Source organism: Dermacentor andersoni, chromosome 2 (genome assembly GCF_023375885.2).
Source record: "Dermacentor andersoni chromosome 2, qqDerAnde1_hic_scaffold, whole genome shotgun sequence".
In the NCBI taxonomy this organism is placed as follows: domain Eukaryota; kingdom Metazoa; phylum Arthropoda; class Arachnida; order Ixodida; family Ixodidae; genus Dermacentor; species Dermacentor andersoni.
In genome coordinates this window covers 208,643,627-208,660,453 of record NC_092815.1, presented here as the reverse complement: position 1 = coordinate 208,660,453, position 16,827 = coordinate 208,643,627, and the positions used below count along the sequence as shown (strand labels likewise).

Below are 16,827 nucleotides of genomic sequence, written 5' to 3'. Positions count from 1 at the left end.
GCCAAGACCAAGCTCGCTCTCCGAAGCCCCGTTATTGTGGAAGCGAAATGGTGTTTAAGCACTCAGAGGTGCTTGAATGTGTGCGAGGCTTTGCGGTAGTGTCGAAGATTCTTTGTTTTATTTGCCCTTTATTATATATATGACTCCATATTTTGTAACTCTGCAGAAGAAGAAAAAAGGAAAGTCCGTCGAAGCCATTTCGGCCGGCAATCCTCGAAGTCTTAACGAAAGCGCACCGGTATTTTTTTTTTTTGTTTCCTTAAAGGAAAGTGTATAATTCGTGCGTTCTGTCATTAGCTAAGCTTATGGAGTAAAAAACAAATGTGAGACGAAGGCGCGAAGTGCAGAACGAGCGATGGTGGCAAAAAATTAAAAGCGAGAAAATAGACGGCTGTCTGTGCTAGGGAGAAAAATCGTGGCATCCTTCTCCTGGGAGTTCACGGTTTACTCGAAAGTAATATCACGCGAATGACCCATAGAAACACTCTCGCGTGTCATCTAGCGAATGCCATTTAGCCGTACAAATAAGCCTCGTTGTTACGTTGCTACTAGTTGCGTCGGTACTCAACAAGTATTTTTTATTCTCTTTCTCTCTCTCTCTCTTTGGTGAAGCGCTGCTGGGTGATTCACAAAACATTGCCACATTGATTCCTCAAACAAGGAAAATTTGGTGAAGACGGGCCCTTATACTTCACTGGAAGCAGAAATTTTGATAGCATGCTGTGTAGAGAACATGAACATTCACCGCTACATTTCTTGTATGCGAAGAGACTGGAAGAAGGTGCGCTACTACACTGAGGGCCGAATGGCAAACTTTGGTGCAGGCCAGCAAGTCTAACACGCTTTCAAAACAATGAAAAGCGAGAATACAAAGCCATTTGCTCTGCTTGTCTGTCGAATGCGTCTTGGAAATGTGCCAACCGAGCTATGCTTTCGCAAACTGAAAAAGCACTCCAGAAGCCCGTGTATGTTACGGTTCACGGCACAAACGCAAAACGTATTGCACAATATTATGCAAGTGAATAATTGGCCTGCGCGCATGGCAAATGTGTTTTAGGTCGTAGATCCACAGTAAAGGTGAAACATATAACTCTGATGGTTAGTAAAACATATGACGCGCATGTTTACTTTTTTTCAAGCATACGATCGTGGGCTTATACGATCAAACAAGTGCCGGCAAGAAAGTAAGACCAAAACCAGCTTTCGCTCCTCGAGCTAGGACCACAGTCTGTTTCGACATTCTCAATACTGAAGCGCCTCCCGCATTGGAGCTGACTGAAGACGGTGTAATGAAGATGAACGGTTTCGCAGAGTAGAAACGAAGATGTACGCGCATCTTCGTAAATTTTTCATCCTTTAAACGCGATTCTTGCGCGCTTGCTGACTGTAGTCTGACATTTGAGCGCGTTCCTTGCTATTTATTTCCCGAAGACGCTTTCCAAACCGTTGCGTCGAGTGTCTTCGATCTAATGTGTTCGCATATAGTGCTCTTCAGCGGTGAGTGACTGCATGGCGTCGTCAAGTGAAAATCTGTTGATTTTTTTTTTTTGGCTTTCTTGTTGCCCCTTCAGTGAAACAAGCCATATCCCACAGAAGGTACAAGATTAAAAACAAACAAACAACACTGGCAAGAAATTCGGCCGCCGACTGCTCAGCTAAGTTGGAATCTAATATTCCAGCCATCTTCTCGAAAAATAAACTTCCCATACCAGCTTTGGATTTGCTTTCGCCGTTCACTTTCCAAACCATGACACGTCCCTTGGTGCCAACTGGTGAGTTTTCTCTTTAAGCTACTCGAGAAGGCTTTAGTGAAAGCCTCTAGAGACTAAGGCCTCGATACTCACTTGTACTAAGCAATTGACAATAACCACAAAGAATGCAAATTGCTATGGTCTGGCCAGTTTATTAGAGTATTTAGGATTGCCTAAATTTTCCTTCATGTCATTACTAACAGCAGACTGTTTACTGGTGGCGAATCTTCGAATAGCATGAAGCCCACATGTGATCCACATTCAGTGAAAACATGTTTACTTTGTGTATAGTAAGGCTATTTGTGTATTCAAATACAAATACCTACATGAGCGTGCATCGGTTACCTCTGGAGGCGGCTAAAAAAATTGAGCGCAGATATATAAGCAACCGTAACAAGGACCTCAATATGAAGAAAAAGGTAATATAAATGCTAAAATAATAAATATGTGGTAAGCTAGAATTTCAAGTCGTAGTAGAGAGAAAAGGGAAAAAGAAAGTTTATTTAGAGAAGTTCCGGAAGAGCGAAAACATCCGAAGTTCTTGCCATACTATAAGTAGCGGTGAAACCAGCTCCCTGTACGTTATCATCAGCAATGAAAAAAAAAAAGACATCAAGCGTGCCGTTTGACTTGGACAGGGGTACAACGTTTTGTCTGGTCCTGTAGACAGGAATACAACGCGTAGCAATGCACAGACAAGAGAACAAAAATGCTACATATAGCTAAACCGGGCCAGTAAGCTTTGTCGCAAATGGCAACTTCCGGTCGCTAATGTAAACGCAAAGAAAAAAAAAAGAGAAACACAGGCGCGAAAGCTGCAGCCAGCTTATTTTAGTTTAGCCTGTGTTTTACGACAGCGACAGGCGAGGAAAAAAAGACGGAAAGTATTACCTCGCTGGCACACACGGGAATCGTAAATCGGTCGTTGACTTTACGACTCCCAGAGGAGCCATTGGTTGACGTGCCCCGCTTGGTGAAGCCACCTCGATGGGGACCAAGTTGGAGCTTGTCTGTTTCATACTGCATGCGGCGAAAAGGCGCAATGCGTTCTCGGTAACGTGACAGCAATTCAGTGAGCGAAGAAAATAAGCCATTATATTGATCTTACTTTTTCTATCTAGGGCTTTCCTTGAGCGTATGTTTCTGCAAAGGCGAAGCCATGCTAAACCACCAGGCGGCCTCGATCGCGTACGATAGGCCGCAACAAAAAGATATAGCAAGAATCCCTCCATTATGCCTCTATAGGGACACTACTCTTGGGTGAGAGTTGGCAGTGCGTGTGTTTTTCATTCTTTCATTTTGATTCCCGTGTAATGTTATGAAAAGAACCTCCCACATAACTGGCCTTTTTTATTTTATTCAAAGGCCGTTAGATGGTACGGTTTGCCCCAGTTTGAGAAACGAGTCGTTCATGTAATAGCGGACTACGAGTTAAAATAACGGTCTTGTTTTTGTGGTACTCATAGGCTTCTATTAATTTTTTATTTGTTACTAAGACATTGCCTTAAAGCATGACGATGACGATGATCGAGACAAAATCGCGTACCCGAGAGCTCCCGTAGCGGCAGAACGAAGTTGAAAAGTTGAACCAATATCTATTTTCATACGAAATAATGAGAATTTGAGTAAAAATGAAAAAAACAATAATGCCGCAAGTCCTACTCGGTGGAGGTTATTTTCCCAACCTCCCGGTACTAGCTGCGGTAGAAAAGTCATTTTGGGTTCTGCTGCTAAGCTAAGGGTCACACGTACCTTCTCAGGTGGATGTCCTCACATGGGAAGGAAGTACCAAAGGTACCAATGGTCTTACTAATCTGGAATCACAATTTCCAGAGAAATTTCATCATGTGCCACTTGTTTCAGCTGCGAGTATATTATCAGCTCATCACCAGTCCAGCCACTTTAACCTTAGAAAAGCCGTGCATCCTCTGCAGGCGCAGGCTACCTCTCAATAACGCTCTTTTTGTGTGTGTGTGTGTTTGTGTGTGTGTGTGTGTGTGCGCGCGCGCGCGTGTTTGTGTGTGTGTGTGTGTGTGTGTGTGTGTGTGTGTGTGTGTGTGTGTGTGTGTGTGTGTGCGTGTGTGTGTGTGTGTGTGTGTGTGTGTGTGTGTGTGTGTGTGTGTGTGTGTGTGTGTGTGTGTGTGTGTGTGTGTGTGTGTGTGTGTGTGTGTGTGTGTGTGTGTGTGTGTGTGAAAACAGCAAGGGACTGGAATAGTCTGTCTGCGAACGCCACGCACCATTCCAAGTCACATCACTTCAAGGCTGTTCTCGAGTCACTGCTCTGTTAAAGACCGCCCATCCCTCAAGTAATGTCCCATCTCTGGGGCCTTTAATGCATAGTAAGTAAATAAAAAAAGAAAACTGTCTCAGCGTATGGCACACTTCTTTAATAAATATAAACAGCCGGCAATCCAAAGTAATCTAGCGATCACCTTACTTTTGATTCACTATTCCACCCTCACAGCCAACTTAAATATGTCCTTGGCGCGTAGAACTCCGTCATTAAGTTCGAATTCCTTTACTAGCTTGTAGTGTCCGTATGTGCACAACTTTTTGTTCCAGTTATCACCAGCGTTTCAACATTCAGTGTAGCAAGCGATGTGTCCTAGCAGTAATGTTGGCAGGATATCGCGTTTCACCAGGAGGCCCTCTTCACAAACTTGCCTCAATGCGTTCGAGCACGTTCAAGAACACCTTTAATGAATACAGTTATTGGGATGCATAATTGTTTTGTCTGTTTCATCATATGCAAGGCTCAATTTTCTCAATTTTCCTGTCTTAATAATCCGATTTAATTTTTCACACGGCAACAAAATGGGACTCTTGTTTCCTTAGCTGTCTAAATATGTCTCAGTTCGCACACAATTTATGTATTCCAATATGAAGATCAAGAACGAACCCACTGCCTCGTCATATCGCAGTTTCTTTATATCAGTGCGTACGGATTAAATCATTTCCCCGTGTTTTTATTCTTCTTCTGTCTCATAGTTCTACACGCTGTCCTTATGCTTACCGTTCTATGATACATAAGATGTTCGCGTATTATGGCTCAAGAGAACGTCATAAATGTATGAGTGTCTATTAATTGGTACATATATGAGTTAGACCTGTTAAAATAAAGATATTTCCTCGCAAGTACATGTACTTGAGCTAGATTCATAGCACTACTAAATGCGCGTATGGGGCCAAGAAGAGTTAAATAGCGTGGTTACAACTACAAGAAAGAATAAAAATACAATAGCAGTCGTAGGTACTCATAGGATGTCTGTCGATGGCAAACCCACATTTTCTTCCTCGACCACCTGCTTACTTTGAGGCAATCGGCGTTTGTGCTATCCGGCAGTCTCCGTAAACTCTACAATTTTCTAAAATCGCATTATACAAATTGACTTTGAAGGTGTTCCAACGTATGTACAGCTGTATACATTCGCGTATGTAATTATTCGATGTTTTACATAATTGTTCCGCAGTGAGACAGGGGAAAACAAGCAACTCGCCCAAGACGGAGTAGAGTGCCGTGCATATAGCCCCGACAGAACTTTGGAGCGCATTCATGAACGTTTTGAATGACATGAAGTCACGAAACACCGATCCCCGTCCCCTTCATTCTCCTTTTGAGGAAGGCATTGTAATATTAACAAACGCATCATATTTGCAAAGCATCCCAAGACGAGAATCCTGAATGTGAAACCGTCAAAGTGGTACCAAAATATCGATACACTTATACGCAACCAGCGGTATATAGCACAGTGGTTCCCACAACACAAGTGTTAAACTTATAGAAGTGTAATTTGAATTTGTCTAAACGAAGCTTCTCTATTATTTACTACTCAGCGTGAATATTGCCTGTAATTGAGCGCACTGCTCATGCATGTAACCTTTCTTGTTCGTTATGTTTGCAGATCCTGGAAAGCCGTCAAGCGTTATGACCGCTTCCTGCCGTTTATACTTCACGTTGGTAAGCCGAATTTTCTTTTCTTCTTCTGTTATACACCGGTACCTCTAAAGGCCTTCCTTGTACCCAGTGCCTTATCGATCGAATTATCAGAGAATAATGTTTGGCGCTAGCCGGGCAGCATGCAGTAGTTTGGGTCAAAATGGCACCATGAGCGGGTTGTACTAAGACTGTCTATTCAAAAACAAGTTTACTCTTTTTGGGACGTATCTCGTCCCCTAACGATGATCGTCATTTCTGTTGCATGCATTTGCTAAGTACTCTGAGCTCGCTAGTTTCCTGTAAAGAATGCTATGTCGCGTTAATAACGTGCATCCCGATCATGACATGTAGCTACCGGGCGCGCGACGTATACGGAAAGGATTGTCAGGTAAGATAGGCGATGAATATTTTTTTGGCCATAACGTAAGCCCGAGAGGCTTCAAACTTACTTGGAGTGCATCATGCATTGAAATTGCGTCGGGAGCGCGGTTCGTATGTCTTACAAGAAACAGCTTCTGCTGCTGCTGCTGCTGCCGCTGAACAACATGGCCAAGTGTGCCGTCCTCAATGATAAACGACCATTATGTCAACACAAGCACAAGTACCCGGCTGCCACGGTTTCTAGAAGTATGACAGCCGATATTTCGCCTTGATGTGCCGGGGCGTAAGAAAATAAAATTATCATAAGCATGCTACCATGACATTAATCAAATAACGCATGACAGTATGAAGAAAACAAGATGCTGGGTGTCGAACTTGCGACCTACACTAGACGTGTAGGGAAAGCACTTCCGCAATAAGGAGGGCTTGCTCACAGGCCATGTGTTCGCTTCGTGCTAGAGTGAACGAGAGCCACAAAGTAGCAGCATAGAAGAAACCAATGATGAAGCGCACTCTGCTCGCGGTTCGCAGTGCCTTCGCCTTCTTTACTCATGGTAAATAATGCAATAGTACAGCAGCGGTCCTCACTGCATCGCGCGTAAGGCGACTGAGCCTTACAGAAGTTGTAAATTAGCAGCGATGTGAAGAAGATGAGAGCTACAGGGGGCTCAGAAAGCAAAAAAAGAAAAAGATCATCCAAGATATCTATTCCCTTTCTCACATTCTCTCTTTTCTCCGCCACGATTTCTTTCTTTTTTGTTACCTGTGAGGCTTCCTGTTTTATTACACATTGCTTTATTTCACCCATGATCTGTTTGCTTTGCATTTGCGTTTGCTTCTTTTCTTTTCCTACTGCTACCCGGTTAGTGGAAGGTCTCCCATTGGGTCTTGTGTTACATATTAAAACATCGTCATTAGTGGCTAGCATCATCATCATCATTATCATCATTGGTGCTGTTTGTGATGTGTAGAAGCTGAAAATTTTGCTGTTTTGTATAAATTCTTGATAGCTTAACCATGTTCTTCAGGCTGTTGTGCGCACCAGAGAAATACAGTTTGTTGTCTTGAAAATTGTAAAAGAAACTAAATGCTCGGAGAACTAGCCTGAAAGTTCATGAAACCATACAAATGGCTTATTAGAAGCCTTACAGCGAACTGAAATAGAGTCAGTGGGCCTACTGACGCAGGCCATCCGCCACAGAGGGCTTGTTGTAGCGCAGTTTACATACATGCCTTACATTACCTACATCCAAAAGGTACTACTCTACACTAGTTCATTAGAAGGGTATTCCATGCAATATACAAACGGTAGACAAAAGACACATCAATACATCCAATCTGACTGTATTAAATATTTATCACAAAACCTTCATCGTACGCCAATATCGACCCACGCCCGGACAGGCAGGAAATGTATATGTCGGCTGATAATATTTTAGTGGGCTGCAAAGGAAATATTAAAGAAGCATTTGCTGTTTGCTGCTGTGAAGAGTTTAGGAAAATGTATAGAAACTGATACTTTTGTGCCAGAGAAAGACGCGAATGCTTTGTGGTGGCCGTGTTTTTGCAAAACATACGGCAGGCGGTTGTTGTTGCGTCACAAAGTATTGTCGCCACAATGACAGACAGACTTGTAGTTCTTAAACAGAACAATATATTTAGGCCGCAAAGGCTCTGGATAAGCTAGTTTTCAGTGTTAACCTGAACATTTTTCTTTCTTGCTAAATCGCCGGCACAAATTTACAGTAACTACGTTTCGTCGTTAATCTTCTGACACCAGCAAAAGAATTCGCGTTGTTCAGCGCGGGCTTATCTCATAGGCGGTGTCCCAATTCTTGGATGTAATCATGTGCACATGAGCTGCATGATTACGTCACTAATATGTTCGTATATTAAATTAAACTGTAAAATTCGTACTTAAACTGAAGTATAAATTAGATATAGGATAAAATGAAAAATTAAAAGGAATACTTCAATATTTCCCTCACACGTACGTACTACCACTCCTGGTGCAACAACAACAACAACAAAAACAGCAATAATAATAATAATAATAATAATAATAATAATAATAATAATAATAATAATAATAATAATATTATAAGGTGCCTCTGGGTGTCAATCGCATTTGTCTACTTTCCTTCCTGCACTGGTGCAGCTGGTGTCGGCCTGCCTGCTGCCCTGGTGCAGCCCTAGCGCGCAGGGCACCCGTGCTGAGAGGGTGTTCTCCCAACTGAAAGCACTGCGGGAATGCGAGCAGCGGGCATTCTATGACTCTCGTAACAAGAACGACACCGGTGAGTGGGATCCTCTGAGCTCAGTCCTCGAGCAAAAAAAAAAAAAAGGGGGGAGGGGAAGCTTGCGAGACAGCTTCATAGAATATGGTTGCCGATTTATTCTTGCCTGTGAGTGAGCAAGGAGACCGCTGCACTTAATAGCTTCTAACATCTAGAAGCAATTTAATTTAAGAACCATTACCCTTACTTATTGCCTGTAGGTGCCATAAGGTGCAGTTTGCGCGTGATCTCTGCGCCATAGACTAGTGAAATTCTGCGGCGGCCAACCCACCGTGGCTGCTCAGTGGCTGTGGTGTTGCGCTGCTGAGCACGAGGTCGTGGGATCGAATCCTGGCCACGGCGGTCGCATTTCTATCGGGTGAAATGCGAAAACACCCGCCTACTTAGATTTATGTGCACGTGAAAGAACCACAGGTGGTCGAAATTTCCAAAGTCCCCAACTACGGCGTGCCTTATAACCAGAAAGTGGTTTCGGCACGCAAAACCCCACAATTTAATCAATTATGCGGAGGCAAGCGACTAGACCCTTAAGCAAAATTACACCGTTTGGATTGTATCTTGCCGCACTAAAAAATTAAATCATGGGGTTTTACGTGCCAAACCACTTTCTGATTATGAGGTACGCCGTAGTGGAGGACTCTGGAAATTTTGACCACCAGGGGTTCTTCAACGTGCACCTAAATCTAAGTACGCGGGTGTTTTCGTCCCCATCGAAATGCGGCCACCGCGGCCGCGATTGGATCCCGCGACCTCGTGCTCAGCGGCCCAACACCATAGCCACTGAGCAACCACGGCGGGTCCCTGCCGCACAACGACAATCGTTATCTGTCTTGTCCGCCTTTCCCTTCTTTAACGCTGCGAGCCCGGTACTTCCAAGTCACGAAACGCCTGCGCGTTATCAGCATGACAGGGCATTCTCGACAGGAAAGTAGTAAGGGCAGCGTCTTCAAGAAAGGAAACGCAAGCAAGACAGATGACGATAATCGTTGCCTTGCCAGATACGACCCAAAGGGTGTACATTTGTCTAAGAGTCCGTACATGTGAATAGGCCCCTTCCGCAGAAGCTTTTCAGAGTTGGCAGCAGCGCCAGAACGCAAGGCCTAACGAGTGGCCGAAGCAAAACGGGGGAGACGCTGCGTGCATTCGCAGTTACACTTTTTATCGCTTATCACGAAGCAAGAGTACTCGATTTGTGAAAATTTTGAAGGGCGCAGGCCCTGCCTGTGACCGCACATGTTCGCGACCGATATCACAAGCGCTAAGTATCCTGAGCTTTATCTGACCAAAGCGCAGTGGGTAGCACTCGGACGAGCGACAAAAAGTTAGCCGCCATCGTTCGGAACGCGTAGCGTTTGCATCGCCTCGAAGCGGCCGTACTCGGCGACGCTGGGGCGAAAAACGAAACCTCGTAGCGACTTCTGAACAGTGCAGGGTGCCTATTTAAAGTTATTCCGTGCTGGAGCCAGCGCTATAAGCTTATCGCACATATGATCTCTAGGGAGTCTTTTGTCGACGACGCAGACGGTTGTGCTTCGGGCGCTCCTTTGCCGGGATTACATTTGCCATGCTGTCACCGATACTAGCAACCCACCGCACGTACGACGGGTGGAGATACCTCCGAGCGACGCCGTTCTAGCAGTTGAAGCAGACACTCCTTACACAATGTGGACTTGCGCAGCATTCCAATGCAAAATACCATGTCTCCTGCAATCTCGCCTTCTATACAATGGTACACGTACCGTCTACCACAGTCTCACAACGTGCATCCGTCTTCCCTGGTGAGCATTTCCGCTCCTTTACGGTATCAAAATTACCTCCGATAAAAGATACCTACGTTCTGCAATCTCAAAGGTGACTGCGTTTTAGTTGCTTAGAAAGTTGACATTTGATATGCGCCGATTTCATATATGAAACGTCACGTGCCAATAAGAAATGCACGACAAGAAGCTCTTAGGTTGGAATTCGTATTAAGAGCGCATGACAGCTAATCCTGATTCTGGGCATATTATTCGCGAAGGCGGCCGGACAGTGGCAAAGATCACTTGCGAACAATATATATATATATATATATATATATATATATATATATATATGTAGTCATATCATGAGAAGCCAACAAACACTGACGCCAAGGACAACATAGGGGAAATTACTTCTGCTTAATAAATGAAGTAAAGAAACGATACATTAATTGAAATTAAATTGGATGAAAAAAACAACTTGCCGCAGGTGGGAACCGAACCCACAACCTTCGCATTTCGCGTCGTGCGATGCTCTACCAATTGAGCTACCGCGACACTGTTTCCCCATCCACTTTTCTTGGGTATTTATGTGTAATAGTAGAACCCTGGGAGTTGATGTTGTGGGTTCGGTTTCCAACTGCGGCAAGTTGTTTTTTTCATCAAATTTAATTTAAATTAATGTATCGTTTCTTTACTTCATTTATTAAGCAAAGTAATTTCCCCTATGTTGCCCTTGGCGTCACTGTTTGTTGGCTTTTCATGATATGACTAATAAAAATCGGACCCCTCGGTTAACCCCCTTTCTTCTCGTTTATATATATATATATACATATTGAAGTAGCACTTCCTGACGCCTTACGTGGATGAATGCGAAAGCATTGCGACTACAGCACGATGCCTAGGCTCTTTCGCTTCTCTTAACTTCGTCTTAACACCAATGGTCAAGGGTTCGACTAACAACGAAGGTTGTGGGTTCGTAGGCAATATTTAACTGCGCCATAATTAGTTGCATCTTAACGAACTTCGCCCTGATTAACACCGAAAGTCGTGGGCTCGGCTCCCACCAAAGGTCGCGACTAGACTTCCAACAAAGGTCGTGGGTTCGAGTACCTTAATTAAGTATAACCCGCCGTGGTTGCTTAGTGGCTATGGTGTTGGGCTGCTAAGCACGACGTCGCGGCATAGCATTCCGGCCGCGGCGGCTGCATTTCGATGGGGGTGAAAACAGTTGTGTGCTTAGATTTATGTGCACGTTATGGAACCCCAGGTCGTCCAAATTTTCGGAGTCCCCCACTACGGCGTGCCTCCTCATCAGAAAGTGGTTTTAGCAAGTAAAAACCCATAATTTATTTTTGAAATATAAATGTACCTTTAAAAGCTGCACCTTAGTTAACTTCGCCTTAATTAACGCCGAAGGTCGTGGGTTCTGTGATGAAGAAGTTCGGCAGGCTCAAAAGCCCCGTTGCCATCGCGTGGCTCGTACCCAGTTCATTCGCTGGCTGCGCCCTACCTGCTAGTGCTGAGTTTGTAGCTGCTGCTCTACGATCCGAATAAACCCCCCTTTACCCCGGACGGCTTGTATGAAGTCACTGTAATGCCGTTCGGTCTGTGCAATGCACCCGCCACCTTCGAACGTATGATGGACGGCATCCTACGCGGCCTGAAATGGCATACTTGCCTCTGCTACCTCGACGACGTTGTCACCTTTTCCCCTGATTTTCCGACCCATCTTCGGCGTTTACATCAAGTTTTCACCTGTCTCCGGAATGCTGGTCTCCAGCTTAACATAAAAAAAGTGCCGATTTGCAGCTCGAAAACTGACTATATTAGGCCACGTTGTCTCTACAGAAGGAATTCTTCCTGATCCTGCTAAACTTCGCGCCGTATCTGAATTTCCGAAGCCCACTAACTTGAAAGCACAACGCAGCTTCATTGGCCTATGCTTCTATTTTCGACGTTTCGTTCGCAATTTCGCTACTGTGATCGCACCACTAAACCAACTTCTCCAAGGTGACAATGAACTTTCTCCTTGGTCGGAAGCCTCTGATGATGCCTTTACGACACTTCGTCACCTACTAACGTCTCCGCCAGTCTTGCGCCAATTTCATCCAAGTACACCTACAGAGCTTCACACTGGCGCCAGTGTGTCGGCCTTGGTGCCGTGCTCGCACAACGCAAGAACACTAATGCCGAATACGTAGTCGCTTATGCCAGTCGTGCCCTCACAAAACCTGAGGCCAATTACTCAGTAACAGAAAAAGACTGCCTGGCTATCGTATGGGCTCTTCAAAAATTTCGTCCATATCTCTACGGTCGACGTTTTGACGTGGTGACGGATCATCACACTCTTTGCTGGTTGTCCAACCTAAAAGACCCGTCGGGCCGCCTCGCTCGGTGGGCCCTCCGAATCCAGGAATATGATATCCGTGTCGTCTATCGCTCTGGACGCAAACACTCTGACGCCGATGCCCTCTTGCGCTCCCCAGTTACTTCAGACAGCAGCAATTCTACCTACAGACATGACACCACTTGACATCCTGGACATGGCATCGGAGCAACGAAAAGACCCATGGATCATCATGATATTCGACTTTTTGTCAAATCCTCCGGCAACTTCGGCACCTCGAGCGTTACGCCGACAGGCGCAGCATTTCAGAATCCGCGACGGACTTTTTTATCGGCGCAACTACCACAATGACGGCCGCAAATGGCTCTTAGTAGTGCCTCGCTACCTACGACAAGATTTATGCTCCGCTTTTCATTCTGCCCCGCAGTGTGGTCACGGCGGAGTGTCAAAAACCTACACACGGCTTCGCCTACGGTATTATTGGCGAGGGATGTACACCTTCGTCCACAAATACGTACGCTCCTGCACTGCCTGCCAGCGACACAAATGTGTCCCGCATTTCTCCACCGCACCTCTCCAACCACTTCGCTGCCCAGCTCAGCCATTTGACCGTGTCGGCATTGATACATACGGGCCTCTTCCATCTACTGGCGCTGGTAAGCGATGGATTGTTGTCACCGTAGATCATTTGACACGGTATGCTGAAACCGCCGCCTTGCCTGCCGCATCAGCAAAAGACATCGCCTCGTTCATTCTAAACAACTTCGTTCTCCGCCATGGCGCACCTCGTGAACTGTTGAGCGATCGGGGCCACGTATTCCTCTCGGACGTCCTGCAATCGCTCCTATCTGAATGCCAAATTATGCACCGCACTACTACTGCTTATCATGCACAGACCAATGGCTTAACAGAACGATTCAACAGAACTCTTGGTGAGATGCTATCAATGTATGTTGCATCTGACCACTCCAACTGGGATCTTGTACTTCCGTTCGTCACTTACGCATATAGCAATGCCTCTCAAGCCACTCCCGGTTTCCCACCATTCTTTCTGCTTTATGGCCGCCATCCCTCCTGCACCGTTGATACGGTTCTCCCGTACCGGCCGGACCCTGCTGATTGCTCACCTGTTTCTGCGGTTGCTTAGCACGCGGAGAAATGCCGACAACTGGCCCGTTCTTTGACGTCTGCTCAACAGTGCCGCCAAAAGACCGCCATGACCTCAATCCTCCCCCTCACCCCTTCCCCGTCGACTCACTCGTGTGGCTTTGGGTCCCGCCTGTTGCTTCGGGTCCTCGCGTGGCTCGTGTCGCTTTGGGTCCCGCCTCCTGGCCTTTCGTCCAAGGTCCTCCCGAAGTACAACGGGCCCTACCGCGTGGTAGCACAAACATCACCAGTGAACTACGTGGTCGAACCCGTATCGCCATCTCCCGATCTGCGTCGTCGGGGGCGAGAGACTGTGCACATTGACCGGCTGAAGCAGTATTACGATCCGCCCACCTCTTCCTAGGTCGCCAGGATGGCTACTCTTCAGTTCAAGTTCCACCAAAGGTGGGGGTTCGTCGGCTTTTGCACCATCATGTGGTCATGCGATTTTCCGCCTCATGAGCCGTGTAATGCTTTCGCATTGCTATTTGGCCCAGCTTCGTAGCACTCGACAAGTGATTTCAAGAATACAAGACATCGAAGAGGATATTTTTAATGGAACTAGCAGGTTTAGGGAAATATATCAACGTTAAGGTACTGTAGGTATGTAGCTAACCTCTTTCAAGCCACAACTTGTGCACCTGGGTATGCACCACTTAGTGTGTGCCCGAATAGTAAACCACTCGGACAAATGTGTCTATCAAGACTGGTAATCTGTCACTGCGTATCTGCCCAATCCTGGTCAATCCCCCGGTATGGGTATATGCCATAACCGAGCGACTGAGAAAACGACAAAGCGAAAATCGGAAGGTTGTGCTTGCATTCAGTGGACCTCAGAAAAGTGAGCGCCACCTCTGGCGCCAAGGGCTTTAGGAGAAGTTTGAGGGTCAATTTCGGTTCTTGAGGCCTTCTGCTGCGTGTGTAGCTAGATTGCCCGGTCGCCGTGGGCTGCCACTACGAGCCCGCTTCCCATCGAAAGGTTCGGAGAACCGCGTGCTTTGATCGGTCTCTGTGTGTATCGGTCTCTGTGTGTATCTCTGTGTGTATCCGAGTGCGTGAGTTTAGCGACGCAAACCAGCCCGAACTCGCGCCGCTCTTGAACGCACACGAAATTTCTCAGTCGCGCCATTTTCTCTATGGTCGCGCCTTCTGGGCACGCTGGTTCTATGCACAGAAACCTGTAGGGTCAGAAGCTGACGATTTCTTTCTTTTTGCGTGTTCTCTGCCTATATTTGCCGGTGCAACTACTGCTACATGAGAAATGTCTGATAAGTTAGCTGCCCGCGAAACATGAGCTAGGCATGTTAACATTAGCAGACGGCTACTGCAATGAATCAGGGTTGCGGAGTGTTTTCTGAAACAGTGTGCTCTCTAATGTTTTTGCAATTAAACAATATACTCGTGGAGACTTATTCGCGTAGTTGTAAGCGGTATACACCAAGCGTATTTTTCTGCGCACGCTTAAAAGGAAACCGCGCGAGGCACTCATTGTTTACAGGCCATCCCTCGGTTGTCCCTGGTAACCTGTCAAAACGTGTTGAAAGACACATTCACAGATATCCCTTCAAAATCACATTTTCGCTATTCTAACCTGCACTAGGCATATTCCGTTGGTTCAGACATACGGTTAAAAGCCCCACGGGAAACTGTTTTCGAGCCCAGTCGCATTAAAGGTGATTGCTGTTGGAATGTCCCCGCGCACAAGAACCGAAAGTGCTCGTGTAAAACCTACTCCTTGTTCAACATTTTGTTTCCAGCAGAACGTACTGACAAGGAAAGAAAGGGACGACAGCACATGCTGGGCTAGCAACTGAATGTTCATTATTGATTTCCCACACTTTGATAGCCCAAGACAGCCAATGCGCCTTTCTTGGTTTTTGTGTTTAGTCATGCCTATTATCCAACCCTGAGGCTGAAATATCGTCTTTGCGCAAGTAGCCCCTTTCTTTTTCTGTTAGTAGTATTGATGGTGTACTAATGCAAAATTACCCGCTTCTGTCAGTGATCATGTCTTCTAATATTTCGCGCGTCAGCTTGTTGTTACTTCTCAAAAAAAAAAAAAAAAAAACTTGACGTCGTGAACTGAAACGGTGCAATGGTGCTGGCGATGATGAAAAGCGGATGCCCAGCGGAGATTCCTTCCAAACATGATGCATGCACTGTTGTGCTGTCATTGCTGTCAACCTGCCTGTCAACATGCTGTCAACCTTCCTACTTGTCCTATATATTGTTGGTGTCATGATAAACGTATATCATATATCACCCCTGTCATGCAGGTAGTGCGCTTCTTCAAGTGGTTTATTGCGCATTTCCCACTTTCCTAGCCGTTATTGACTTGTGCACACGTTGAATACGCATTGTTTGGTGCTGAACATACAACCGTGATGCCGTCCTTTCCGGCTATCTTCTTTAGCTTGTGAGTTAGACCGTGTACATAAAGCACAACGGCGACCTTTCTTTTTCTGTGGAATGTTTTCTTCTTGTTCAACCATGATATTCGAGAGTCTCGTCTTCTTGAGCAACCCTTCGGCGACCGCTGTAAGCAGGCCTTTGATATAGCCAGCGTTGTTGAGCCTGGCTACATGGTGTAGGAAGCTCTTTTCCATTACGTGATGACACAACTTCTTTAGGGCGGCCTGTGGCACCGTGCTATCGAGGGCTCGTTTTACATTCTTGGGATGGTCAAAAACGTACGGCAGGAACCAGTCGCAAGAGCGGGTTGCGTACTTCCAGCATGTGTGCTGGTTTTTGAAAGTGATAACTAAATCAAGAAACTTATTTTTCTTCCTTTCTGGGATTTCAAAGGTGAAGTTTAAATCCGCACATGCTTCATGAAAAGTGGTCGGGACACTTTCCCTGCACATGCTTAGTTCTAGCTCATCAACTGTATTGCACAACACCAGAAAGTCATCCACGTAGCGAATGATTGCTAGACCGTTGTTGTATGTTCAGACATCCTCAATTCTTGTACCCACTGCTGCGAGGAAAAGGTCCCACAAGTACGGTGCGACTCGTGAGCCAATGCAGACTCAACCTCTCCGAATGTAGTGTTGTTCTCCAACAAAAATGACAGGTGCATTGAGACAAGAGGATAGGAACTCGAGGAAAGTGTCCAAGGAAACGCCAGCATTTTTCTGGAATTGTACAAAGCATTTCGCCTCGATTGTTGCTCGTAGCACCGCCAGCATACTTGAATGGCGGACGGAATAATACATGTCTAGAATGC

The 16,827-nt window shown here is 45.8% G+C and overlaps 1 protein-coding gene across 3 annotated transcripts in view; it reads left to right on the top strand.

Moving 5' to 3' along the window:
- LOC126540178 (calcitonin gene-related peptide type 1 receptor-like) overlaps window positions 1–16,827 on the top strand; it is a 192,096-nt gene that overhangs the window by 122,961 nt on the left and 52,308 nt on the right. For all 3 annotated transcript variants that reach the window (XM_055075855.1, XM_050186965.2, XM_050186963.3), the window contains exons 2-3: window positions 5,654–5,709; window positions 8,228–8,366. In XM_055075855.1, the coding sequence (XP_054931830.1) occupies window positions 5,677–5,709; window positions 8,228–8,366 (172 nt within the window). In that variant the 5' untranslated portion in view covers window positions 5,654–5,676. The remainder of the gene's footprint in view (window positions 1–5,653; window positions 5,710–8,227; window positions 8,367–16,827) is intronic.